The sequence below is a fragment of the Aethalodelphis obliquidens genome, unplaced genomic scaffold (genome assembly GCF_003676395.1).
Source record: "Aethalodelphis obliquidens isolate GAN/ISIS:26980383/991018 unplaced genomic scaffold, ASM367639v1 scaffold16, whole genome shotgun sequence".
NCBI lineage: Eukaryota > Metazoa > Chordata > Mammalia > Artiodactyla > Delphinidae > Aethalodelphis > Aethalodelphis obliquidens.
In genome coordinates, this window is record NW_020837960.1 from 31,692,654 (window position 1) to 31,718,797 (window position 26,144).

A 26,144-nucleotide genomic window follows, 5' to 3' on the forward strand; every position below is an offset into this window, starting at 1 on the left:
ACAAAGGAGGCAAGAATATACAGTGGAGAAAGACAGTCTCTCCAATAAGTGGTGCTTGGAAAACCACATGCAAAAGAATGAAATTAGAACATTTTCTCACACTGTATACAAAAATAAACTCAAAATGGATTAAAGACCTAAATGAAAAGACCATAAAACTCCTGGAAGAAAATACAAGCAGTACTCTCTTTGACACTGGCCTTAGCAATAGTTTTTGAGATCTGTCTCCTCTGACGTGGGAAACAAAAGCAAAATGAAACAATTGGAACCTAATCAAACTAAAAAGCTTTTGCACATCAAAGGAAACCATCAACAAAACAAACAAAAAACCTACTGAATGGGAGAAGATATTTGCAAATGATATGACTGATAAGGGGTTAATATCCAACATACATAAAGGACTCATACAACTGAATATCAAAAAAAACCAAACAACCTGATTAAAAAATGGGCAGAGGACCTGAACAGGCATTTTTCCAAAGAAGACAACAGATGGCCAACAGACACATGAAATGCTCAACATCACTAACCATCAGGGAAAGGCAAACCAAAACCACAGTGAGATATCACTTCCCACCTGTCAGAATGGCTATCATCAAAAAGACAAGAAATAACAAGTGTTGGTGAGAATGTGGAGAAAAGGGGACCCTCCTGCACTGTTTGTGGGAATGTAAGTTGGTGCAGCCACTATGGAAAACAATAAAATGGAGGTTCCTAAAAATTTACAAATAGAACTACCATATTTTTAAAAAATTACTGACCTTGCCCATTGCAGCTGCCTACAAATTTATTGTTGAATGAATCTCTGAATTAAAATGAAACTAAAATGTGATTTCAAAATACGATATCACAAAGTAAAAGAAGAGGCGCGAAGCTCAGGGGGAGTTTGTAACAAATAGTAATCACAACTCAAGCAAGATCTCATTACTCACTAAGCAAGATTATTTACATTAAGAAAGTATCATTTTTCAAAGGAATGATAGAAGGATTATACTAGGATTTGCATCTTTTTTTAAAAGGAATCATTCTGACCTTACTTTTGAAGCTTCACCCGAATCATTTAACTTGACGTTTCTGTTTACCAGAATCTGAGCCTAGTAAACATTGGCCAGACCATCTTCTAACATCTGTATTTGGGGCAGTCAGTTGTGTGCAAGTGAAACCAGAAGTTCATCGTGTCACACCGGTTTTCAAACATGCTCTGAGCGCTGAGTTCCCCAGTTAGTGCCCTAAACTGTTTTTATTGATTTTCCTTTTTGAACTGAGAGCACATCAAAAACAGTGCAGCTAGGCAAGCATTTTTCCTTTGTTGAGCAACGTTTTAACATTTGTTTATAAATACAGAACTTCTGAGCTCGTTTCCTTCTTTTAAGTTCCCTTGCAGGCACTGCCCTAATTACGAGTCCTTTCATGACTTAAATGCAAGTGAATCAAGGCAGAACCCCAAGGTGGCCTCGAGCTTGCTTTCTTCTAACACGAATACAGATGAGTCACAAATATGGTATTATCATAAGCAGAACCCACCTCTGAGAAGTCAACTCTTGTATCTTTATTTCCCACTTGGCCAAGTTGGGCTAACCACTGAGGATAAATAAAGTGACATGTAAAAGCTGAAAGGCTACAGAACCAAAGAAACCCAGGGTACCCTGTGATGGCACGGTTGGGCGCCCTGGTTGTGGGATTATGGGATGGCGGCTCCTCAGGTTCCTGAGAGCAGGAGACCCTGCGACCCCCGTGGAGGACCTCTGAGCCCTCTCTCCATCTGCCATTCTGCCTTGATCAATTTCTGTTTCCCTCTGGGCTGCCTGCCCATCGCTGCCTTATTGCTATTCTCCGCTTGTTACCATGTTTGTTGGGAGGAAACTATGAAGAAAATGTGAAGTGTCCTGCTGGAAGCTGGAGGGAGCGGGAGGGAGGTGGATATAATTCTATGCATTCTTAAATTTAAAGCCTTTAGAAGTGTCCTTCACATTTATGTCTATTCTCATAATCTTTATATACAGAGTCTTTCCTTTAGATTATTAATACACATTACTCTCTATTACAAGACATTTAAAAAGATACGATTATAGTCAATATTCCAAAATGGTTCCAATTATTCCATTATTTTCTTTTGAATTGAAGAAGGAAAGTCCGAATCTTGCAATGAAAACACTAGTGATATGAATCAAAGCTCCGTTTTGTATTCTGGAAAGCTTTCATCAAAACATTTTTCTGAATTTCTTTCCCTAGAAGAGGTGTGTGATTAAAAGAAGAGGTGTGTTATTTAAAGAAACTTCTTTAAATAACATGCCTCTCAGTTCTTATCTGCAACATTATCTCTGCTCTTAGAAAATCCTTTTTTTTTTTTTTTTGTTCTTACTTTTTAAAATATTTTAATTTTAACGGAGCACTGTTGACTTACAATGTTGTGTTAGCTTCAGGTGTACGACAAAGTGATTCAGTTACACATATGCATATATTCATTCTTTTTTAGATTCTTTTCTCATATAGGTTATCACAGAATATTGGGTAAGTTCCCTGTGCTATACAGTCGTCCCTTGTAGAAAATCTTAACTAAAGTCAGTGGAGAAATGAGGTAACTGATTGGTAATAGTTTGGAACTGACAGAACACTATTACCAATCAAAGGGTTACAGATGAGAAGAACGCAGTATCAGGATTTTGACTATGTAGAGCAACTGCATGTAATTAGGCCTACTGATGGAGAAGCAGAAAATAGTAGCAGTGACCATACAGATAAGTTAATACGCGTAATAACAGACAACCAGCAGATTCTAGTGGACATCAGCTCATATAAGTGGAGCTCATGCAAGTCGTGCTCACATGAACCTGATTCTACCGAGAATTAAAATAGCAAACACACAGCTCTTCCTCCCAGAGCTGCCGTGCAGGTGGATGCTGCTGGAACTAGAAGCACTGCTGGTTGATGAATTCACTTTGCTGCTGACGGTCCAGAGCTCAACTTTCAAAAAGGATTGGACAGAAGCCTCCCTCCACTGGTCCAAGTGTGGTACATGGACATCTGCGGGCCTTCATCCTTTTTTCCTCCTCTCTTTTCCTGGCTTTAACATTTACTGTAAAATGCTGCACATACTCTTTTATTTTTTTCTTTTTAACATCTTTATTGGAGTATAATTGCTTTACAATGGTGTGTTAGTTGCTGCTGTATAACAAAGTGAATCAGCTATACACATACATATATCCCCATATCTCCTCCCTCTTGCGTCTCCCTCCCTCCCACCCTATCCCACCTCTCTAGGTGGACACAAAACACCGAGCTGATCTCCCTGTGCTATGCAGCTGCTTCCTACTAGCTATCAGTTTTACATTTGGTAGTGTATATATGTCCATGACACTCTCTCACTTCGTCCCAGCTTACCCTTCCCCCTCCCCGTGTCCTCAAGTCCATTCTCTACGTCTGTGTCTTTATTCCTTTCCTGCCCCTAGGTTCTTCAGAACCATTTTTTTTTTTTTTTTAGCTTCCACATATATGTGTTAGCATACGGTGTTTGTTTTTCTCTTTCTGGCTTACTTCACTCCGTACGACAGTCTCTAGGTCCATCCACCTCACTGCAGATAACTCAGTTTGGTTTCTTTTTATGGCTGAGAAATACTCCATTGTATATATGGCTGCACGTACTCTTGGTTAAGAGCTGGCTCTGCCGTTTACTAGCTGTGTTACCACCAGCAAATGACAACCCCAGTTTCCTTATTGGTAAAATCAGGAAATAACAGTATCTACCTCGTAGGACTTTTGTGAGACCTGAACGAGGTGATGCACATGGAGGGTTAGCATGGTGCCTCCCACAGAGAACCTTCTACGTTAGCCATGCTTCTTCCTGTTATTACTTGGAACCAGACATTATATTCTAACTGTTATTATGTCAGAATCCGGAGTGTCTTTTAAACCAACTGAACCACCTACATAGTGGGCAGGCCGCTGAGTACACTGATGGGACAGCCTGGGTCCTTGTCACACGGCCCTAGAGGGCAGGAAAATTCAGAAGGAAAATTCACAATGAAGACAAACCAGCATGACTCTCCCCAGAAGTTTAGACGCGTTTCTTACAAAAGAAACAGCTATCACTACTTCTATCTGAGTACCTCAAAGGGTCCCACCATATGACCTCCCAATGGTAACAGAAGCAGTGTTATATAAGAATAAGCGACCACGAGCAAAATAACTCAACCTCATGGAATACTGTGAATGAAATGGGAAAGCTATTACTAAGAAAAGCCTTTGGGAAAAAGAACTTTAGGCAAATCAGAAAAATATGAATGGTCAGGCACAGAGATAGTTCAGAGAATACAGAGCAGGGGTACACCTGCCAAGACGCTGAAGCAGCCCTCTGGTCCCTCTCTAGAGGCAATGTGGCACACAAGCTACAGGACCTGCCCTCACTGCTTCTTAAATACACTGGCGGAGCATTCTGTGTGGATGAGACACAAGGTGAGAGTCCCAGCTGAGTACAATGTTTGTCCAAGATCGCCAAGCCTCTCTCAAAGCCTTGTATTAAGCACTGTTGGTACAGGATTTGGAGAGAATAAACTAAAACAATATGCTTCTTTCTGTTCCAGCTCCTTGAGCACTAAGACCACAGTTTGGACTTATTACCGACATACAGACAGATAAACAGAAACAGACTTTAAGCATAAACAATGATACATATTTAAATTCAATGCATAAAAAAGGGGCATTGCAGGAAGAGGGATTAATACAAATGACTGTCTGAAATCTGTATTTTGTCATGTATATATCTGCCTGGTTCTATTGCCAATATTTAGATGGTCTGGCCTCACTGTGAAATTGCAGCAGAAAAAAAGGCCAGTTCCATGGGTGTGTGACAACTGTCTTTGTGGACAAAGGAATTTAATTTATCCTTTCCTGAGGGTGGATGGTCATGCTCGGTGAGCATCTGCAACCTGGTGGATAGCCAACGTGGGAAGACAGACCCTCTCATGTGAGAGGAAGAGGGGTAAAGGGGAGACAGTGAAGAGGAAGCAGGCTGGACCACCACCTGGCCGGCACAGCGTCCACGACCAAAAAGACATGCTGACCGACGGGAAATTCTACCCAACGTCGGGGAGGTTTCACCCTCTTGTCTCTCCTCGACCTTACCCGCGACCTTTTAGCTGAGAGTCACTCTTGCTCCCGCCTGGGGACACCTTAGGGTCAGGAAGTCGGTGATGCATGTATTTGCAATAAGCTGATGGTGTGAACTGAAGGAGGAATGTGGTGGGTTCAGATTCTCACCAACACAGCTACCCAACTACATTTTCTGACTTCAATTACTAACCTGCGTGGTTAGAAAACGTGATTTTTGAAAATCGGCGGAAGTCACCAAGTCTCCGCTTGGTGTGTGTAGAGATGGGCTTGGTTCCCTGTCCAACTGAGGCCATATTTTCCACTGCGAACCTCACCCGCCTAAGTAAATGGGCTCCCACAGCATGTCTGAACGGAGTCTTGGGAGCCCAGCACCTTCTTCCTGAGAGACGGCACCAGCCAGAGCGTCTCCGTTGCTCCGTCCATCACCAGCCGCGTGTCCACCGGTGCAAACGCCCTCGGAGACGCCGAGTGAGCTGACAGCCCTCAACCCCCGAAGGACAAAGCACTGTATCCTGCCAGCAGGGCTCTGTTTTGTTCGAAGCTGAGAAGCCACAGTACCATCACTCACTCTGACCACAATAATGAGTACTTTGTCTTTCAACGGCCAGAAGAATAATGGTTTAAGGATGTCCTTTCTCACCCAGCAGCGTACGTGCTGCTTTGAAAACTGGCCTTCCAAATACCTGGATCTCTGTCGTCTTCTCCCTCCCACCAGCCTCCACTTGGTTCTCACCCGCCATCTCCTCTGCACCCTGCAGACCTGCCCTCCTGCCCAAATCTGCCAGCAGTGGCTGCTCTGCACTGAGCCACCAGCTTCCACCGACACCGGCCGGGAGCCCTGAGGCGCCAGGGGAGGACACCCCACCCGGGGGCGGATGCACTGAGCCCCGGCACGGTCCTGGCGGGAGGGCTGAGGAGCAGCTGGGAAGCGAGCCTCGTCCTCACCAGGCCTGTTGTTCCCCAAGGGCTCTGGTCACTGAAGCTGGCCAGTCACTGCTGATCGACTGTTACCAACAGGGAGCGGTAAAGGTTTTCCTTTTCTCGTTTCTTTAAGTTTGCTTTGGATCTTATTAGTACCGAAGGTCAATGTTTCTATCCAGAAAATGAAAATCAACTACATTTATAAGGCATTGAGGACTTCCCTGGTGGCGCAGTGATTAAGAATCCGCCTGCCGATGCAGGGGACAAGGGCTCGAGCCCTGGTCCAGGAAGATCCCACATGCCGCGGGGCAACTAAGCCCGTGAGCCATGGCCGCTGAGCCTGCGCTCTAGAGCCCACGAGCCACAACTACTGAGCCTGCGCTGTAGAGCCTGCGAGCCACAACTACTGAAGCCCGTGCGCCTACAGCCTGTGCTCTGCAACAAGAGAAGCCACCGCAATGAGAAGCCTGCGCACGGCAATGAAGATCCAATGCAGCCAAAAATAAATAAATAAAACAAATAATTTTTTTTTAAAATTAAAAAAAAAGTAAGGCATTGAAGTGAACAGTTGTATTCTCAGCAAGACAAAAGGTTATATAGATGGACAGTATAGATGGACAAGATAAACAGTTTTCTGCTCCTCAAGATGTGTGTGTCCTTGGCAGTGCCCTCAGAAATGCAACAAAAAAACCAAAGGAAAACAGGATTCAAGGGCCCTCAGCAGCCCAGCGAGAGGCCTGGAACAAGTGTGATAGGAGGTCGGACAGGCAAAGGGGTCAGGAGGGCATTAAGAGAGGTGCTGGGGTGGGGTTAGGATGAGGGGTTCAGGCTCCCAAAAGGTAGAAAGACAACCCCGGAGGCCTGGGGGTGTGGGGAGTGACCTGAAAGGCTGGCGGTCGGAGGGGATCCTGACGTCCAGCCCAACAGGCAGCAGCATCCCCGGGAGGAGGAAAACCCTGGCTCGGGACCTGTTGCCACGAGGCGGAAGGTCCCAGTAGCTGAGACTTGGTCCATTATTTAACTGAACTTGGTTTCTGCTCTTCTTCTTTTTTTTTTTTTTTTTAAGCTGAAACAAGCAGCTTATCTATCTATCTATCTATCTATCTATTTATTTATTTATGGCTGCGTTGGGTCTTAGTTGCAGCATGAGGGCTCTTCGTTGTGGTTCGTGGGCTTCTCTCTAGTTGTGGCGCCCGGGCTTAGTTGCTCCGCGGCATGTGGGATCTTCCCGGACCAGGGATGGAACCCGCGTCCCCTGCACTGGCAGGCAGATTCTCAACCACTGGACCACCAGGGGAGTCCCCTGGTTTCTGTTCTTCTTAATCTTGCTTCCAGATCACTTGGCTTAGAGACGTGTCCCCCACCAGAGCTGTGCCACATGTTATCATGCATATCTTTGTGGGGAAAAGAAGGGAAGGACAGACAAGGCAACTGTCACAGCAGAGCGGCTGGTGAGACTGGGATGTGAACCCCAGGCCACCACTGCCCGCAGTTCAACCGCGCGGTCGACCAGCGACTTTCACCGCCTGGTGCTGTTTGGAGAAAGTCTGTGATGCCCAGAGAGAGCTCGGTACTTTAGACTTGTCTTTGGCACCGGGTGGATTATAACTGTTTGGTACCGTAATTATGATAAATACCATATTTAACACTGAAAAAATTATAAAGCCCACAATGGCCGCAGATTGTCTATAGCATTCCTCTGTAAACAGAGTAAAGAAAAAGATTTTTTTCCTGCGTTCAAGGATGTTTTTCTTCCTTTTATTGTCCCACAGTCCCATAAGGTCTTGCTGCGTTTATTTGACTGATGAAACAATGAAGCTTTTAAACTTCTACACCAAGAAACAGAAAAGACACCATAAAAGAAACACATTATTATGGCCTCAACCATCTGTGCTGTAGGATACACAGGCTCAAAAATAGTTTTGCTTCAACTGCGACTAACAGACCGGGTTGCCATCTGGGAATTGGAACAAAGACATGAAACTTGGGCCCCTGCCCTCCTAGTTCCTGCGCAGGACTGTGCTTAACCCCTTGAGTGCCAGGCTCCACTGGGGGCCCTGGACTCCGTGTTCCTGTGAAAGCACGACCTTGTTCGTTAGACCTCATCCTTGGGAAAGGCAGTGTCCAGCTCAGCATGCTTCCCCCTAAGGACTCTCCTCCTGAACTTCTCAGCTTCCCTGTTATTAGTAAAGTGGATAATTCTTAGTTACCTCACTGCAGTATTGAAAGAAGTAATTTTTTGTTTTTGGCTGCATTGGGTCTTCGTTGCTGCACGCGGGGTTTCTCTAGTTGCGGCGAACGGGGGCTGCTCTTCCTTATGGTGCGCGGGCTTCTCATTGTGGTGGCTTCTCTTGTTGCGGAGCACGGGCTGTAGGTGCGCGGGCTTCAGTAGTTGTGGCACACAGGCTCAGGAGTTCTGGCTCACGGGCTCAGTAGTTGTGGCGCACAGGCTTAGTTGCTCCGTGGCATGTGGGATCTTCCCGGACCAGGGCTCGAACCCGTGTCCCCTGCATTGGCAGGCGGATTCTCAACCACTGCGCCACTAGGGAAGTCCCTGAAAGAAGTAATCTTCTGTGAAATTATTCTAAAATGATGAAACTCAAATTATTTCCACCCATTAACTTCCAACTAAGAAAAAGAAAACGTGTGTATGTCTCTGCCCAGTTTCATGTGGCTGGCTCTAGACTGAAGAGAAAATCTGGATTTGGACTGTGTTTCTTGCTGTTTCTGTTACAGCACAATTGACCCTGCTCTTAATTTATTTATAACCTGACAGTTGACAGACCTTATGGTAAAGAACCCAAGTCTGGGTTAGGTTGGAAAGAGCACATATGTCTTGAGGTTTGGAATGTGAAGCAGATTCAGGACTTCAATTGGGGGGGCTTTATTTCCTCTTTTAAACCTATAAGAATCTTCCTTTGGTACATGAAAAAACTGGGACACAGACAAGTTAAATAATTCATCTGAAAGTTAGCTGTTAGGACCAGGACTCAAAGGCAAGCCTCTTCATAATGAAGATTAAATGAGCTAATCCACAAAAACATCAAGTAGATATTGGTTGGCGTTAGTCTTGGGATGATCAAACGAGGCAGTTATGTGAGTGTCCTTTCGGTGCTAATGAGCATTAGAAGTCAGAGAGAAACTTCCAGGATCTTATTTTTTAGAGCCTTCTTGTGTCCCCAGGGCCTAAAGTAATAGAAAACATTTATCGTGCAGTAAAATCTTACGATGTGATATAGAATCGTAAGTTCACCTCTTCAAAATTCGTGTTTTGCCCAAGTTTAGAAAAAAATCAACTGAACGCTATTCTTCTGTAATTTGCTTTGACATCACAGAGCAGGTAAAATGTAACAAATATTATTACATTATTCATACATGCAGCCAAAAAAAATTAACTCTTGAGAAACGGGTGGAAAGCCCGTTCTAAGTGCATCCTTTTATCGAATCAGCTAAAACCGTTGCATTGAACTGGTCCCCTGCTTCTTCCCTTGCTCTCCTGAAGTCCACCTCCCAGACGGTGAAATGTGAAGCCAGATCGTGTCACTCCTGTAGTTAACATTCTCCCTCAGAGGACAGGGTCCTCCTTGGTCTGCACGGTTTCCCAAGGCCCTGCACCCACTGGCTGGGCTCCCGCCTCTGCCCATGCTCTGCCCTCCTCCCTGCATCAGGGACCCTGGGACAGGCCTTCTTCGGACCACCTTATCTTACATAATACCCCCCTCCCCCGGAGTATTAGGGCGTCGACTCCTTGAGCACTGGGAAGTTAGTCTGTGTTTTTCACTGCAGGGTCCCTGGTGCCACGTCAGTGCCCAGAGTAGGATCCAGTACATTTGTCCGTGAACAAGAGGACAGACCGGTCGACAGTTATCACATCAGAGAGCTGTCTTTATGTCCTCTGCTTTCCAGACTAGCATTAGGCCCCCGAAAAGGACTCCCTGGGAGACTTCCTGAGCTAAGCAGCCTAACACCAAAAATTTGAAAAAGTAATTTTCCTCATTTTAAAGCAAAGCCTGCCTCTATGACCACTGGAAAGCTTTCCAGGGATGCCTGATTTTCAGTGCACTTCTTAACTTTGACACTGGAGATTTTGCAGAAAATCATTTAAACACAAAATTCGACATTTCACACCATAACCCTTTGGTCTCCACATAGAAAGGGAAACGTGGACAGAAAACAGTAATATATGCATACATACATTTTTTTTAAATGCAAGAGAACAAAAAGATGTCTAAACCCTATCTTCAAGACAATGGTAAGTATGATAAAGAGAACCCTTCTGAGGTGACTTCAGGCTCTGCTTGAGATGACTCCCCTTTGGGAAGACTTTCACATCCTCCCTGGGGCAGATGATAACACAGCTGTGCACATCTGTCAAAACCCACTGAACTGTGCACGTAAAATGGATGCCTCTCCTTGTACGTCAAGTACATTTCAATAAAGTTAAAAAATTACTTTGGAACAGTTAAAGACAAAAGAAACACTTCTTCCCTTTCCTTATAATTGTACAGTATTGAGAAAAGAAGCGTCCTGAATATTTAAGAAAATGGATACACGATTAGTATATAGACAGAACCCTCACAAACGCTTAATTTCTCTGATATGGTCAAAATAATAAACGAAGCAGTTAAAATACTTGTTTAAACACCTGAAATGGGATATTATTATTTTTTTAATTCCTGTTTGATATCTGAGTTTAAGCTTCCAAGTTTTACTTTCTACTACCTTTTCCACCCTTTGAGTTATTTAAAAAAAATTTTTTTTTAACTTTTTATTTTCCCTTTGAGTTATTTTACATTACTTTTTCAAGTAGGATGACTCAACTACATTTCAAGTATAGTTTCAATGTTTTTTCCTTAAGTTTGAAATTAAACTCTTACTCCTGATCCTTCCGAGCTGGCCTGGAGACGCAGGCCCGACTTGGGCGCCCGTCCTGCCTCTCTGCCCTGAGACCACCTCCTGGCTCTGTAAGGGCAGCACACGCTGCGGGACGCAGATGGAGTGTCGTACCCTCCGGAACTCAAGCCCTGCTTGCTATTTTATTTATTGATTTTAATTAATTAATTTATTTAGGTTTGGCTGTGTTGGGTCTTCGTTGCTGCACGCGGGCTTTCTCTAGTTGCGGGGAGCGGGGGCTACTCTTTATTGTGGTGCATGGGCTTCTCACTGCAGTGGCTTCTCATTGTGGAGCACGGGCTCTAGGTGTGCGGGCTTCAGTAGTTGTGGCACGTGGGCTCAGTAGTTGTGGCACACGGGCTTAGTTGCTCTGCTGCATGTGGGATCTTCCCGGACCGGGGCTCGAACCCGTGTCCCCTGCAGTGGCAGGTGGATTCTTAACCACTGTGCCACCAGGGAAGCCCCCCTGCTTGCTATTTTAAACTCTCCTGATGCTTCTCTTTTCCCTCCTCAAAGCAATGTTCCTCCAATGACATCCCTATTCAAGCAGTTGGCGTGGGAAGCAGCCGGGCGCTCACCCACGTTTAAAGACAAAAAGACCCCCCTCCATGGGGGCAGCTACGTATTCCAGGCGCCCTTGGAATGTGGCCCCTGAAGGACCAAGCTCTGGTTTCCAGGCAGCAGGAGCCCTGGCACAGCACCTCCTGAGAATAAATACTCTGCTCTAAGAGAGGGAGTCATCGCTAAGCTGCAACTTTGAGCGTTTCCACTACGGGTCCGGCATAAACTGTGAGACGGCTTTTCTCCACACCCATTTATTTCAAGCGTTTAATGGGTACACACACAAATCACTGTACCCTTTGTAAAAGTCCACAACCTAATGAAACAGGCCTGCTGGATTTTATATTTTTTAAATAAACTGCACTTAATCTAACATGCATTTAATTTAGGGATGGCCTTTAACAAACCACAACCTGTTTCTTCGTAAGCAAATATTTAAACGAGTTCATTGACTTTAAATGTCTGGAAGAGACTGAAGATAAAGGCGGAGAAGCTAGATTTATAGCCGACTGGGTACTAATCAACCGCCCCGCTCGAAGGGCGGGACCAAAGCCTTCAGCGCCTCCAGACCAGGACTCTCCCACCTCCCGGACGGCAGCCAGCTGACCAGAGCTCTCAGAGCATCTCCAGACTCAGGGGCCACGGTCCACGGACCCAGTGGAGGCAGCTAAACTGCCCCTTCCTGTTCTTCTTCTTATGCGGGACCAAGCGAACGGCTTACAAATATCTGGCAATTTTGTATCGGGAGAAAAGAATGCACACAGAGCGCATGAGTGTAAGAAACATCTTTCTCTTGAAATTTTTTGATTTTTATAACTTTAATGAAGCTAGGGCTAAGGAAAGATAATTACCCGAAACAGCTAAATAATCGTTCAAAGCAGCTGCAGTTACCGCGCACCTTTTTCTCTCTAAAGAGGCCAAGATGTTAAAACTGCCCTGCTACTTTTTCACTATCCTTGGAAAACGAGGAGTTTGCTATCATGAATTGTCAACCTATGTTTAGCAAACAGTTGTTTACCTCCAGAAGCAAATCTGCTTAAAAAACAGGTTAACCATTAGCAATGGAAATCATTTCAAAGAAATTACAGCAGTTTTTCTGTTTTCTGAAAAAGATTTCAACAAATGTGATGGGGTCTCCCCTCCCTTACCCTTTCTGGGTCCAGAGCAATAATGAAAACTGCAATGCCTGTCGTGAGTGGCATTAGGAAAGCCCAGGGGGGGTCAGTCGTTGAGGTGGAATTGGTCCCTCTGCTCTACACTAAATGGCACAAAGTCACGGCGTGCTCGGCGCTCTGTGGCTGCCCCGTGGGGTCCTGTGTCCTCCCCGCTGGACGCACAGGCTGCCCTTGAGCTTCTCCCTGCGTCCATTTCTCTGCCTGTCTCAGCTGCTCCCCCGCTTCCTGCCCTCTGCCAGGCTGGCTGGGCCGACAGAGCGTCACCCACAGTAAAGCCTAGGTGGACCCCACGGGGGCTCACGAGGCGTCCTCGAGGCAGGACATTCGTGCCGGGACCCTGCAGGGAGCCCTGGTGGATTTCTGTCTCTTTGGTTCCCCCATAAGCAACCTTCCGTGACCACTGTTTTAGACGGTTTGTCAATAAAGTAAGGGAATCACATAATACCGAGAAAAAGAAAGGGAGGAAAAGCAGACAACTAGGGAAAGTGGAAGGAAGAGAGGAGAATGGTTCCCTAAACCAAAGAATAAAGAGTGACCAGCACGGGGAACCTGCTTCAGATGCCTGGGGAGGCTGTCCTGTAGCCCAGGCTGTTTTCTTAGATCTCATTGTTCTCCTATTCTCCACCCTGTTCTGTTTAACAGGAAAGACCCAAATCTTGAAGAAGCTGCCCTTCTCCACCATTTAGGAGGTCCAGGAGCCCCATCTGTCCTGAAGCAGTCTGGAAGCCGGGCTCCACCAGCACACCCAGGGCACCAGACCCCCCGCCCGACACTTAGAGTCACGGCCTGAGGACCAGAGACTCCGTGAGCATCCTCTGTAAACTGAACCCTTAATTAGCACAGGGCGGCTTTGTGGGCCTGTCCTGCAGAGGATCCAGGAAGGACTCCAGGAAGTCAGGCCACTAAGTATTAGCAAGCCCAGGAGAAGAACTCTCTGTTGCAGAAACAGAAAACACACACAGATGCAATAACATCACATGGTGTTTCCAAAGCAAACGGATTCGCTATAACTCTTCTGGATTGCATGCATCTCTCTGCATCTCATTCTACGTCACTCACTCTGATCAGATTCAGTGAGTGTTTTAGTCCCCGGTAGTATGAAGAGTCCTGGGTGCTGGCAGGATGGCAGGAACTGGCTTCTGAACCTCAGGGGTTCAGCTGAAACACAGGTGGCAGCTGAGGTCGCCTGTGTTTCACCACAAGTAACTGGAAAACCCATACTGGCATCGATTTCAGGACACTCCCCATTATTTCCTTTTAAATTGGTTTTCTTTAAAAGAGCTGTTTACCAGGCACCCTTACTTCAAAACAATTTAGCATCGCAGATCAAGAGAGAAAAACATCAGTGCCTTTGGACACACAAACACCTGTGGACATCCATCCACCTGCCCACCTGTGGAAGGGCTCACGCACATGTGGACAGAGCAATGTGTGTGGCAGAGACAGCCCTGAAATCCAATCCACCTGAAGTCCAAAGCCCACGCCATACTCACTCGAAAATATCATTAATGTTTAGAATTGTACGTGAAAAAATATACATCTCAGGTGGAAAAAGGATACAAAATTCTATGTACAGCATCATTACACCTATTTTAAAAAAAGATCAGTAGTAGAGATAGAAAAAAATACTGAAATGAAAGCCGTCAGAAGGCTGTATTTTGTTTTGTATGTGCTAATGCTGGAAATGTTTTGTTTATGATGTTCTCCCCTTCTTTTTTTTCTATTAAACTATAAAAACTAGCTTTAATGAGCAAATAATTCTTTTAAAAGTTTACTCTGAAATTAGTTTTATTCGTTATTTACAAGACAGTTTGAGTTTCCTTTGGAAAACAATCAATCTTTCCTAATGTGATGTATTAGTTACTGGTACAGAGACCTGCGGGTTTTCTGAGAGTACTGAGTCATGTAAATTCCTAAACAGTTGCAGGTTAGCACAGCTCCTGACTTTCCTTCTCCCCCACCTGGCGACTTATCTGATCGCTTATCTCTTGGGAATCACGTGCTCGTCGAACAAAGCAAACATCTAGGTTAAACACCCTTAAATAAAAACCGCTTTGAATTTTTTCAAAACCATTTGTTCCAACTACAGTTCCAAATTAAGTAAACAGGTCTAAAAGAAATCACACCAAATCTGCATTTCTTATCAGGCCCGTGGCAGGACACAGTTCTAAAATTTCCTGGTGTTTTCCTCTATTTCTCCTAATGCTCTAAACAGCTGCACCTTATCAGGAGGTGAAGCTATGATGAGGGGCAAAGCCTGAAGCAGGGGTTTCCACGTAGAGGTTGCCACTTATTTATCTGCGTCTACAGCGATGTCAACCAGACTTCCTCACGAACTAATGCTACAGGCAGACTAGTTGACGTTCACACGTCCATCATTCCTTTGTGGGGAGGAGAGCTTCAAGCTCGTGTTGGCCGGGCAGCGGGCATGAGGCCTTGCGCCATGGGACAGAGAGGAGAGCAGCCGGCCGGAGTAGGGACTCTTCGGCCAGCCGAGTAACCAAACGCAAAAGCCCACCGCAGCCCCTTTCTAGGTAACCTTCACTGCTCAGCCCCCAGTGCAGGGGGAGGACCAGCAAGGCAACATCACAGCCAGCTGCATCTGAGACCCTCCCCGAGTGGGGCAGTTCCCAGCCCCCGTACCCCGCGAAGGGTACACCTGGGGTGGGCGGGGCCGCAGGCACCATCGGGAAGAAGGCTGGTGTGCTTCTGGACGCGAGTCCAGTCAGTTCTATCTAAACTCGACCAACATGGCATGCTTAGCCCCATTTCCCAAGGAGTAAGTGGAGGTTCAAAGTGGTGAGCTGACTTGCCCGACGCGACACCATCGGTCCAGGCGGAGCCTGGCCCCAGGCTGTGTCCTACACTCTGTTGCTGGTAGACGCCAAGCTTCCGAGGACTCCTTAAGACTGGGCCAATATAAAGAGTCAGGGGGGACAGAAATTTCCTTCTAGTTTTTTTTTTTTTAATATTTATTTTTAATTTTGGCTGCGTCGAGTCTTAGTTGCAGCGCGCGGGCTTCTCTAGTTGTGTCGCATGGGCTCTGTACTTTGTGGCGCCCGGGCTTAGTTGCCCTGCGGCATGCGGGATCTTAGTTCCCCGACCAGGGATGGAACCCGCGTCCCCTGCATTGGAGGGGGGATTCTTTACCACCGGACCACCAGCGAAGTCCCTCCTAGTTTCTGAAATCAGTTTACAAGGAATACAGGTATGCCCTACAGGGAGAGAAACGCCTACTGAGACACTCTTGATGACAAATCGAAGCTGCAGAGAACAGATCTGTCATCTGATGGCTAACATGTCCTCCATCTCCTGTCACCCCCTGTCCAGTTGAGCGGGGCGGCTTCCCACACTCACTGCTGGTCTTTGAACCACTGCCCCAGTCCCCCGGGCAGGCCCGCGGCCCTTTCTCCAGACAGCAATTTCTCCCACATGCTAGGAGGTGAGGCCGAGGCACCCAGGACGCACCGCATGGTGGGAGGGGCAGGGAAGGGGCTGAGAGCTTGGAGCTCCTGCCCGCCCGGACACCGCACAGAGGATCACAGACACCGACCATCTCCTACTCACATCAGCCTTAGCGGGGGGGGGGGGGCACCCCATTTTACAGACATGAAACCCAGCCCCCGGGGAGTTCAGTCACCCGTCACAGTTACACCAGCCAAGACAGGGACGGGCCTGGGTGGCCCTTCGGAGAGTGGACGGAAATATGGGAAGTCGTCAATCTTGTGCTTTCTGTTAAGTTTTCTCGTAATCTCGCGAAGCAAATCTTTGGTTTGCTTCAGGTATCATAAAAAAATGTATTTACAGTCATTTAAAATTATTCTGGTGTTATTAACACAGACAGTCATCCTCTTTAAGGACTCCTTTGTTGCTTGCTATAAGCTGTGCATTTGGGGTACAATTTAGGTATGTCTTGTGGCAGCAGGACCCCTACGGATATCACAGCAGAGGCAAACGAGGCCTCACCAGGACCACTAACTCCAGCGGACCCTCGGTGCTCCTGGGAAACCCACCGCTTAATCTAATCTAGTCCGTCCACTGTCTGGGATGAGACCCTCGGCCACCTGTGCCTGTCCAGCCTCCGCCGGCAGAGGGGCACCTCGTGCTTGCCGCACACACGGCCAAGAACGAGAGCGCCTCGCGGGACTCTGGACGCACAAGCCCGGCTTCTTGCCCACCTGCGCCCCGCCGGGCCCTGGTTACAGCACGGAGCCCTCGCCGCCACCAGAGGCCGACCCTTCTCTGGATCCTTCAACAAACCTGACGTGACATCATTCTTTTGTTCTCTCACATAGAACAGTCAGACCCTCTCAACTGGACCTTCCCCTCAGCCTGCAAACAGGCAGATGTGTCTCCTGCCTGCGAACAACATAAAACAAAACCCTGCCCTGCCTGCACCCTCCCGCGCGTCACCTTCAAGCCAGAGCTCTGGACCGAGTGGCCTACCGTTGGCTCTGCTGCTCTCCTTGCACAACCTCCTACATCACCGTCATCTGGCTTCTGTTTCCATCACTCCCTAAAATGGCCGCCAAAGATCTCCGGGGCCAAGTCCAAGGGCACTTCCCGCCTCGGCGACCCACCCCGCCCCTGCCCCAGCTTCCTCCTTCTCATCCTCCCCTGGCCGATCCTTAGGTCACAGCTGGAAAGTCACAGTCGGGGCAGCCCCCCTCCGGCTCCCCAGTCATCACCCATCACTTCTTCTTGAAGCCGCGCATCCTCCCAGGTGGGACTGATCCACCAGGTGCATCCAGGTGTGCGGCGCCTGAGTGACTCGACAGCTAGCCGCCTGCACCCTACGCTCCATGAAGGGAAGGACTGGGTCTACGTGTGTCCCGTGGTGTGCACGCTCCCAGCAGGAACCCAAGTATTTGTTCAGCAGGTAAGTGGGAAAGGCTGCACCTCCCAGGACGGTGGTGTTTACCTGCACCGATCGGATTCTCTCCTTCAGGAGCCTGACCAGGGAAGTACACACCCCAGCAGCCCGCTGAGAGTGCTGGGGGGGACGGGGGACTGAGGCAGAACCTGAAAAAGTAGCTGCGGGGAGTGTCCTGCTGCAGAGGCCACAGCCCCCAGACTCCAGGGCTGCCGCTGGGCCTGGGGAGGCCAGCCTCCCGCTGCCACGTGTGTCACTGAAACAAGCCCCATCGCTCCAGGTAGCTTGAGAGGCGCCACCACCTTCGAGCTTAGCGTCTAAACAACACAGCAACTCCTCGGGGAAGATCACTGAAGGAGCAGTTTTTCGTGGTTGAGTGGAAAAGCCCGAAGTAGAAGTAATGAAAACATAAGGCGCCTTACATAATGTCCCCCAAAGACCTCAAGATCTCTTTTGAAGAGATTAGCTGCGTTCTGGAATTATTCCCAAGAACTGTGCCAAAGGCAGCAAACTTTCCTTCCAAGTGATAAGCATTAAGGCTCACGAAAGACCACCAGACAGTGGTTTCATAATTCCAAAAGCTATCAGCTGTGTGTACTGCATTTCTGACTCTGAAAAATAATTTGTATTTCTTTGCTTTCTAAAAAGTCTCATATAGAGAGAAACGTATCTATACACATAAATTAAACTAGCCAATTTTCTTTTCAAATTATAACTTACGGCTCTACAAGACATGAAAGGTTAAATGTGAAATCTACATTGACAGGCTAAGTTATGATGTCCAAGCTACGCCAGACCCCCAAGGCAAAGGATTCCAGTGCCTCAGACTTACGACTAGATTACATTAAATTTAAACTCAATAAATTAAAGGGGAAAAAAAACCCTCTAGGACTTTCCAACTCTAAATTGGGCAATACTGATTTCTTCCCTAAATCTTTTTATGGTCGTTTAGCAGGAAGGGCATAATCTTGGCCTTCTGGCCAAAATGATGGCTGAGCTGAGCCACGGGCCAGACTAGGTTGCGGCCACATTTTAACTGGCAAGGGGACGTGTCCTTTTATGGGCTGTGTAGCAAAAAGAGACTCTTTCAGTATCTCCCCTATGTTAGATGTTTAGAGTTTTTGTTAAATGACGAACCTCAAAGCAAATAATACAGGAAAAAGTCAACATGGAGTGGATTACACCAGCCAACAGAGGACAGACTGGACAGCTGGGTTTTTCTAGTGAGACAGTAGGGCGTGGGGGGGAAGAACGCAGTATTTGGAGTTAGACCTGGGATTGAATATTGTCCCTGCCCATCACCAGCCAACAATGGGAAGTTATTAACCCTCTGGACCCAGTGTCCTCAATGACGAATGCGAGCTGATGAAGACATTGAGAAAATCAAGTAAAACAAATTGTGACCAATACACAACAGGCATTCAGTACTGCATCTGTTAATTGCAATGAGTTATTTGGCGAGCGTTGACCTATTACAAAGATGGGGGGTCAGGGTACGTTTCTATAAAAGTTGGAAAGGGTCAAGTTCTTTGCCTTTCCGTCACTTCAGATGTAGAAAGTAATGCGCTTTGGCAAAGGACCTAATAGTAGGGACTGCAAAAATGCCATGACGTTCTTGGAAACAAAAGTACCATGTGACCTTATCAAATAATGCAATGACTTTCAATGGATTAAAGGGGGCTTCTGTCACAAAAAGAAGCAAGAGGTCAGATCCCATGCATGGAAAATTATACCAGACGAATCCCTAAATAAACATCTGTATTACTCATGCTCCCTGAAGTCAAGAGCAACCCATGCAGGGATGGCGCCCTCCTCCAGCCTTCCTCCTGGACCTCGCTGCTCCCACAGCTCAGGAAGGCCCTGCTCAGCGGAGACAAGCCTGCCCTGAGCACACCTGGGGGCCGGGGTTGGGGGGCGCCCGCCCTCTGACTTCTCTCCCGGCCCCTCACCTGTGGGTTTTCATTGGCCAGATTTGTATTTAGGATTAAGAAGAGTGAGGAATCACTCTTTCCTATTCAAAATCAATGCAGGTTGATAACCTGAAACAAACGCCTTTTCCATCTAAGGAAAAAATATGGTCAAAAAGTTCAAGTAATGTTAATACAAAGAAGAAAAGGCACAATTTTCTCTTTACCAGCATGTAATGGGTTTTCTCTTTTTACTTATTTGTTAAATGAGAAAAGTGAAGGAGGGAATGAAATGAACTAGGATGCACGCTCATTCAGCAGGTGATCGCCATTCCCCGAGGGGGATGTCTCCAGAAATGCCTGGGAGCCACCCCACGACAGCGTCTGAGGCCTAGGAAGAGCCCGGCACAAAGCCACGACGCAGTAGGATGTGGACCCCCTAGTTAACTGGAGTTGCCTGAGTTATGATCTAGAATGAAAGATAAGAGTCTGGGGCTTCCCTGGTGGCGCAGTGGTTGAGAGTCCGCCTGCCGATGCGGGGGACGCGGGTTCGTGCCCCGGTCCGGGAGGATCCCACATGCCGTGGAGCGGCTGGGCCCGTGAGCCATGGACGCTGAGCCTGCGCGTCCGGAGCCTGTGCTCCGCGACGGGAGAGGCCACAGCAGTGAGAGGCCCGCGTACCGCAAAAAAAAAAACAACAAAAAAAAGATAAGAGTCTGAATGGGACATGGCAGCAGCAACGCCTCTCTGCTTCACCCGAGATTCTAATCAATGGATGCAGTTTGCTGACTGAGACGCACAACAAAAGGGCTTTCTGTCCTGCTGGACTCCTGATAAAAGGCCACGCACTCTAAGCCCCGCAGTAGAGAGAGATTTTGTTCCACTTGTCCACTGAAGAAAGGTTTTTAAAAAGGCCCAGAGCCCCTCTGCTCTTTGTATGGCGTTACTCACAGTGTGGCTCGTAGGGGGGCGGCGGGTCTCCGCAAGGCACACACTCCATGTCTTGAAAACCAACAAGTTTGGTCTTCCTGTAAAATCTAGAAGAGAAAGGGAAATAATCCTTGTTAGCATTTTCATCTGAGCTCACAGTTGCAGCAAACAGACTTATGTGATAAATTACTGGCAGTCTCCATTACCAGTTCTAGCGTTTAAAAAGAGGTTCTCAAAGGCTTAACTATAACAGCAGACAGACACATCCTTAGAAAGGTCTCTGAGCATGCAGTGAACGCTTAAGAAGTAACAATTCACTAAATGTAACTTTGTAGGTTCTACTCAGCCCCACTTTTCGTACACTGAGGTGGGGTGCCCGTGAGGGCGTATGAAATCTGGACATTTCTATTGTCATTTAAATGACAAAATGCCTTGTGAAGTGCTAGTTTTTAACCTTTGAAATTCGAAGGCCAAAAATGCTAAGCAAACCATAAAACCATTGGAAAAATGCAGGCAGATACTGATACAATCGTGATAAAAGGGGGCATGTTTCTAGGCATGACAAGAAACCCAGGAGCCAGGACGATAGAGATTAACAGCTTTGAGCACACACACACACACACACACACACACACACACACAGACGCACAAATACTAGAGGCATCTGAAGAGCAAAAACAAAGCGTCATCAACATAGTGGGCAAAAGAAAATTGGAAAATAGTTCTAGTCATGGTATTGTCTATAACTTAAGACTATACGATAAAACTTAAAAATCATTATGGTGAAGTGAACAAGGCAACTGAAAAACAGGCAAAAACACTAATTCCCAAAAGAAGAACACTTCATAATTTTAAAACTTCACAATTAAAACTAAAAAGATGATGCAATTAAATTAAAAAAAATTAACAGTAAAATGTTTAACCTCATTACTAACAAGTAAGTGCAAATTGCAGTGAAGATATACCATTTTCACTTAGAAAATTGGGAAAGTGTTGGCGTGAGCCTAGGTAAATAGGCACTTGTGTTTATTGTCAGTGGGCATAGAAATTGACACTTTAGGAGGGCAATTAGCTGTAGGCCATCAGAACTCAATAGAATAGTTTACATTCTACCCAGTAATTTCATTTTTTGAAATTTATCTTCAAAAAATAATCAAGTGGGCGAAGCTGGATGTAAAGAGTGTAACCACCGCATTGCTCATAAAAGAAAAAAAGCCAACGAGGCACAGTCCCCTACCCAAAGCAGACATGACCAGCCATGGTAGACACAAGGCTGTGGAATACAAAGGGGCCTTTAGAAACGATGATGCAGATCTACATATCTATTTTTTTAATTCATAAAATATCATTAAGTGGAAAAGAAGTGTGAATGATATAATGCCATTTTGCACAGACACACGCTTTCGTATAGATTCTTTCAGATCATTTATTTACCAATGCAGCTAAGAACAATTTTTGTGTGTATATTTGCATTGTAAACAGCTTGGAAGGATATTATCTGCCACATATTAACAACGGATTATTTCTAGATGGTGGGGATTCAAGTGATTTTACATGTATGTATATCTTCCAACTTTTTCATGACAAAAATAGTGACATGGAGAATAAATTACAGATCACGTTCATAAAGACAGGTAGATGCAATTATTTTGTGGAATTGATAATGTAGTAGCAAATCTGTGTGATCTGTGGTTGAAGCAAAATTTGCATTTGAAACTAGATAATTAGACCAAATGTCCAGACACACCCAGCACTTGCTCAACCTTCCATTTTCATCGGACTGTGAAAATCTGTTTAAATGATTGTAATATGGTGACTTTCCACCAGAATTTATAAAAAATATTTATTTTGGAATTTATAAAGTAAAAGTTAAAGAACAAAGTTGGAGGAGTCACACTTTCTGATATCAAAACATATTACGAATTCCCAATTATCAATACTGGCATAAATGCAGACATACAGACCAATGGAACAGAATAGGGAGCCCAGAAATGAACCCTCACACGTATGGTCAAATGCTTTTTGACAAGGGTGCCAAGACCACTTAATGGCTATAGGACAGTCTCTTCAACAAAAGGTGCTGCAAAAACTGGATATCCATGTGCAAAAGAATGAAGTTGGATCCTGATCTTTCACCATATACAAAAATTAATTCAAAATTAATTAAACATAAGACCCCAAACTATAAAACTCCTAGAAGAAAATATAGGAGAAGTTTCATGACATGGACTCTGGCAATGATTTCTCGGATATGATATCAAAAGGCAACCAGAAGGCATATAATAAATAGGCAACAAAAGCAAAAATAGACAAGAGGGAATATATTAAACTTAAAACTTTTGTGCATCAAAGGATACTATCAATGTATACTTATTCCCAAACTCACGGAGTTGTATACAATAAATATGTACAGTTTTGTCAATCATACCTCAACAAAGTGGTTAAAAAAAGGTCACAATCAAAAAAAAAAAAAAAGAAAGTTTTAAATTATAGTAATAATAGTTTCTCTGGTTGTTAAAAAAAAAGATACAATGAAAACAGTGAAAAGGCAACCTACCCCTGTGGGAAAAAATATTTGCAAATCATATATATGATAAGGGGTCAATATTCAGGATATATAAGGAACTCCTACAACTCAACAACAAAAATCAAATAACTGGATTTAAAAATGGGCAGAGGACTTGAATATTTCTCCAAAGAGGATATATAAATGGTAAGCAAGCACATGAAAAGACAGTTAACATCACTAATCATCAGGGAAATGCAAATCAAAACCGTAGTGAGTCATCACTTCACACTCATTAGGATGGCTGCTACTAAAAAAAAAGTGTTGGTGAGAATGTGGAGAAACTGGAACCCCTGTGCACTACTGGCAGGAATATTAAATGGAGCAACTGCTATGGCAAATGGTATGGAGTTTTCTTAGAAAATTAAAAATAAAACTACCATAAGATCCAGAAATTCCACTTCTGGGTATATACCCAAAAGCATTTTTTTTTAAAACTCTTTTTCTTATTCATTTATTTATTTTTTGGCGGTGTTGGGTCTTTGTTGCTGCACGCGGGCTTTCTCTAGTTGCAGCAAGCGGTGGCTACTCTTTGCTGCGGTGCACAAGCTTCTCATTGCAGTGGCTTCTCTTGTTGTGGAGCACGGGCTCTAGGTGCGCAGGCTTCAGTAGTTGTGGCACGCGGGCTTCAGTAGCTGTGGCTCGCGGGCTCTAGAGCGCAGGCTCAGTAGTTGTGGCACACGGGCTTAGTTGCTCCGCGGCATGCGGGATCTTCCTGGATCAGGGCTCGAACCTGTGTCCCCTGCATTGGCAGGCGGATTCTTAACCACTGCTCCACCAGGGAAGTCCTAGCCAAAAGAATTGAAACCAGGATCTTGCTGAAGAGACTGTCTTTTCTCCATTGTATGTTCTTGCCTCCTTTGTCGTAGATTAACTGACCATAGGTGCATGGGTTTATTTCTGGGCTCTCTGTTCTGTTCCATTGATCCATATGTCTGTTTTTGTGCCAATACCATGCTGTTTTGATTACTGTAGCTTTGTAGTACAGTCTGAAATCTGGGAGGGTTATGTCTCCAGCTTTGTTCGCTTTCCTCAGGATTGCTTTGGCAATTCTGGGTCTTTTGTGGCTCAATATATATTTTAGGATTTTTTGTTCTAGTCCTGTGAAAAATGTCATGGGTAATTTGATAGGGATCAAAATAAATCTGTAGATTGCTTTGGGTAGTATGGCCATTTTAACAAAATTAATTCTTCCAATCTAAGAGCATGGGATATCATTCCATTTCTTTAAATAATCTTCAATTTCCTTTATCAGTGTTTTCTAGTTCTCTGTGTATAAGTCTTTCACCTCCTTGGTCAGGTTTATTCCCAGGTTTTTTTTTTTTTTTGGACACGATTTTAAAAGGAATATTTTTAAACTTTCTCTTTCTGATATTTCATTGTTAGTCTAAAGAAATGTAATAGATTTCTGTATGTTAATTTCCTATCCTGCTACCTTGCAGAATTTATCAGTTCTAATAGTGTTGTGTGGAGTCTTTAGGGTTTTCTATATAGAGAATCAAGTCATCTGCGTATAATGACAACAATGTGAATATACTTAACACTACTGAACTGTACACTTAAAAAATGGTTAAGATGGTAAATTTTATGTTACATTTTTTTACCACAACTAAAAAATTCATTAAAAAATCTAAAAATAGGTAAAAACCATAGGACAATATAAGGGAGCTTTCCTAGATGTACTTCTTGCTAAACACTGTAATATATGCGGACTAATTCTGTTTATCTCAGACAGAAAACATGCCAAATTATAAGTTGATTAAATATTGAGATAGTCTAATATAGTTTTTAAACAGAAAAACTCTTTCTATGTAAATAAGCTAAACAAGTGCTGGGAATCAAATGTGGACATTATTGAACTTTTTTTTTTTTTTTTTTTGTGATATGCGGGCCTTTCACTGTTGTGGCCTCTCCCGTTGCGGAGCACAGGCTCCGGACGCGCAGGCTCAGCGGCCATGGCTCAGCGGCCCAGCCGCTCCGCGGCATGTGGGATCTTCCCGGACCAGGGCACGAACCCGTGTCCCCTGCATCGGCAGGCAGACTCTCAACCACTGCGCCACCAGGGAAGCCCCTGAACATTTTTAAAATAATGAATTCTACCTGTGACAAAACAGTTTGGAGGTCTGAGCTCTCCCTGAAATTGAACAAAATATATTTGCCAAAAATATAATTATTAAAATATGTGATCAGTTTGGGGGCTGTAACACAAATGAGGCTAGCAGGTGAGAAAATCCCATGTTTTCAATGACCATTAAGTCTAACTAGAAACCCTAACTAGATAGGAGGTTGGATGGGCCTGCCTTGTTGCCACTGCTCACAGGAGAGGCGATACTTGGGCATGATGCTCATAGCAGCTATCAGCAGCGGTACAGAGATTATCCAAAAGCATTCAGGACCTGCTCTGCCAGCTTCGTCATTACAATGGCTGGACGGCAGAATCTAAGATGTTTTTTAACTGCTACGAAATTTTCAAAGCCATCAACCGACTCTCACTTTTTCCACTTAGTACAAATGAGATTAAGGTCTGAATCCTAAAGCACAGAATAATTACTGAATCACCAATTATGTATTAACGATCAAAGACATTGTTTTTTTATTTTTAAAAAGTCTCCTTAAAATTATCATCCAATTTGAAGATACAGAAATTAGAGTTTTAAGATGTGACAAAAGATTAAGTGGGTAAAGAAATCTATAAATCTTTAAAAATTATTCTTCTCTCTATTTTGTTTAGATTGCCAAGGTTTGGGGGACATAGATAGATTTGCAACTCTGCTCCTGACCAAATGAGACAGGACACAAATTTTAAAAAATTAAATAAGACAAAAGAGAACAGAGACATATACACGGTGTCTGGTTAAACTGCATTTTATCGTTGAACTTTAAATTTTACTCCGTGCTTTCAGCTAATGCAAAGAGACAAAAGGAAACCACATTGAATTTTATCTAATTTACTGTCTGATGAGATGCAGCATATAAATACATCTATCCACCCAAAATATTCCCCAACACTGAATGTGAAGAGGCGTTTTTAATTGAGCTGAACCCAAATAATACTACTTAGTCTAATGAACACCAGCTTGATAACTGCTATTTTAAGAAAGCCTGGTTGCAGACACTAACTCTTCCACCAATGAACACTTTTCTGCAGGGGGATGACAGACCCCAGTCCAGCCCTGGTTTCAGAACGATCTCCCTTAATACAGGTTTGA

General features: G+C 45.0%; 1 protein-coding gene across 6 annotated transcripts in view; it reads right to left on the minus strand.

The window, feature by feature from the left end:
- The window catches only part of TNFRSF19 (TNF receptor superfamily member 19), a 159,207-nt gene that overhangs the window by 25,340 nt on the left and 107,723 nt on the right, over positions 1-26,144 (minus strand). For all 6 annotated transcript variants that reach the window (XM_027116691.1, XM_027116690.1, XM_027116689.1 and 3 more), the window contains one exon: positions 20,391-20,476. In XM_027116691.1, the coding sequence (XP_026972492.1) occupies positions 20,391-20,476 (86 nt within the window). The remainder of the gene's footprint in view (positions 1-20,390; positions 20,477-26,144) is intronic.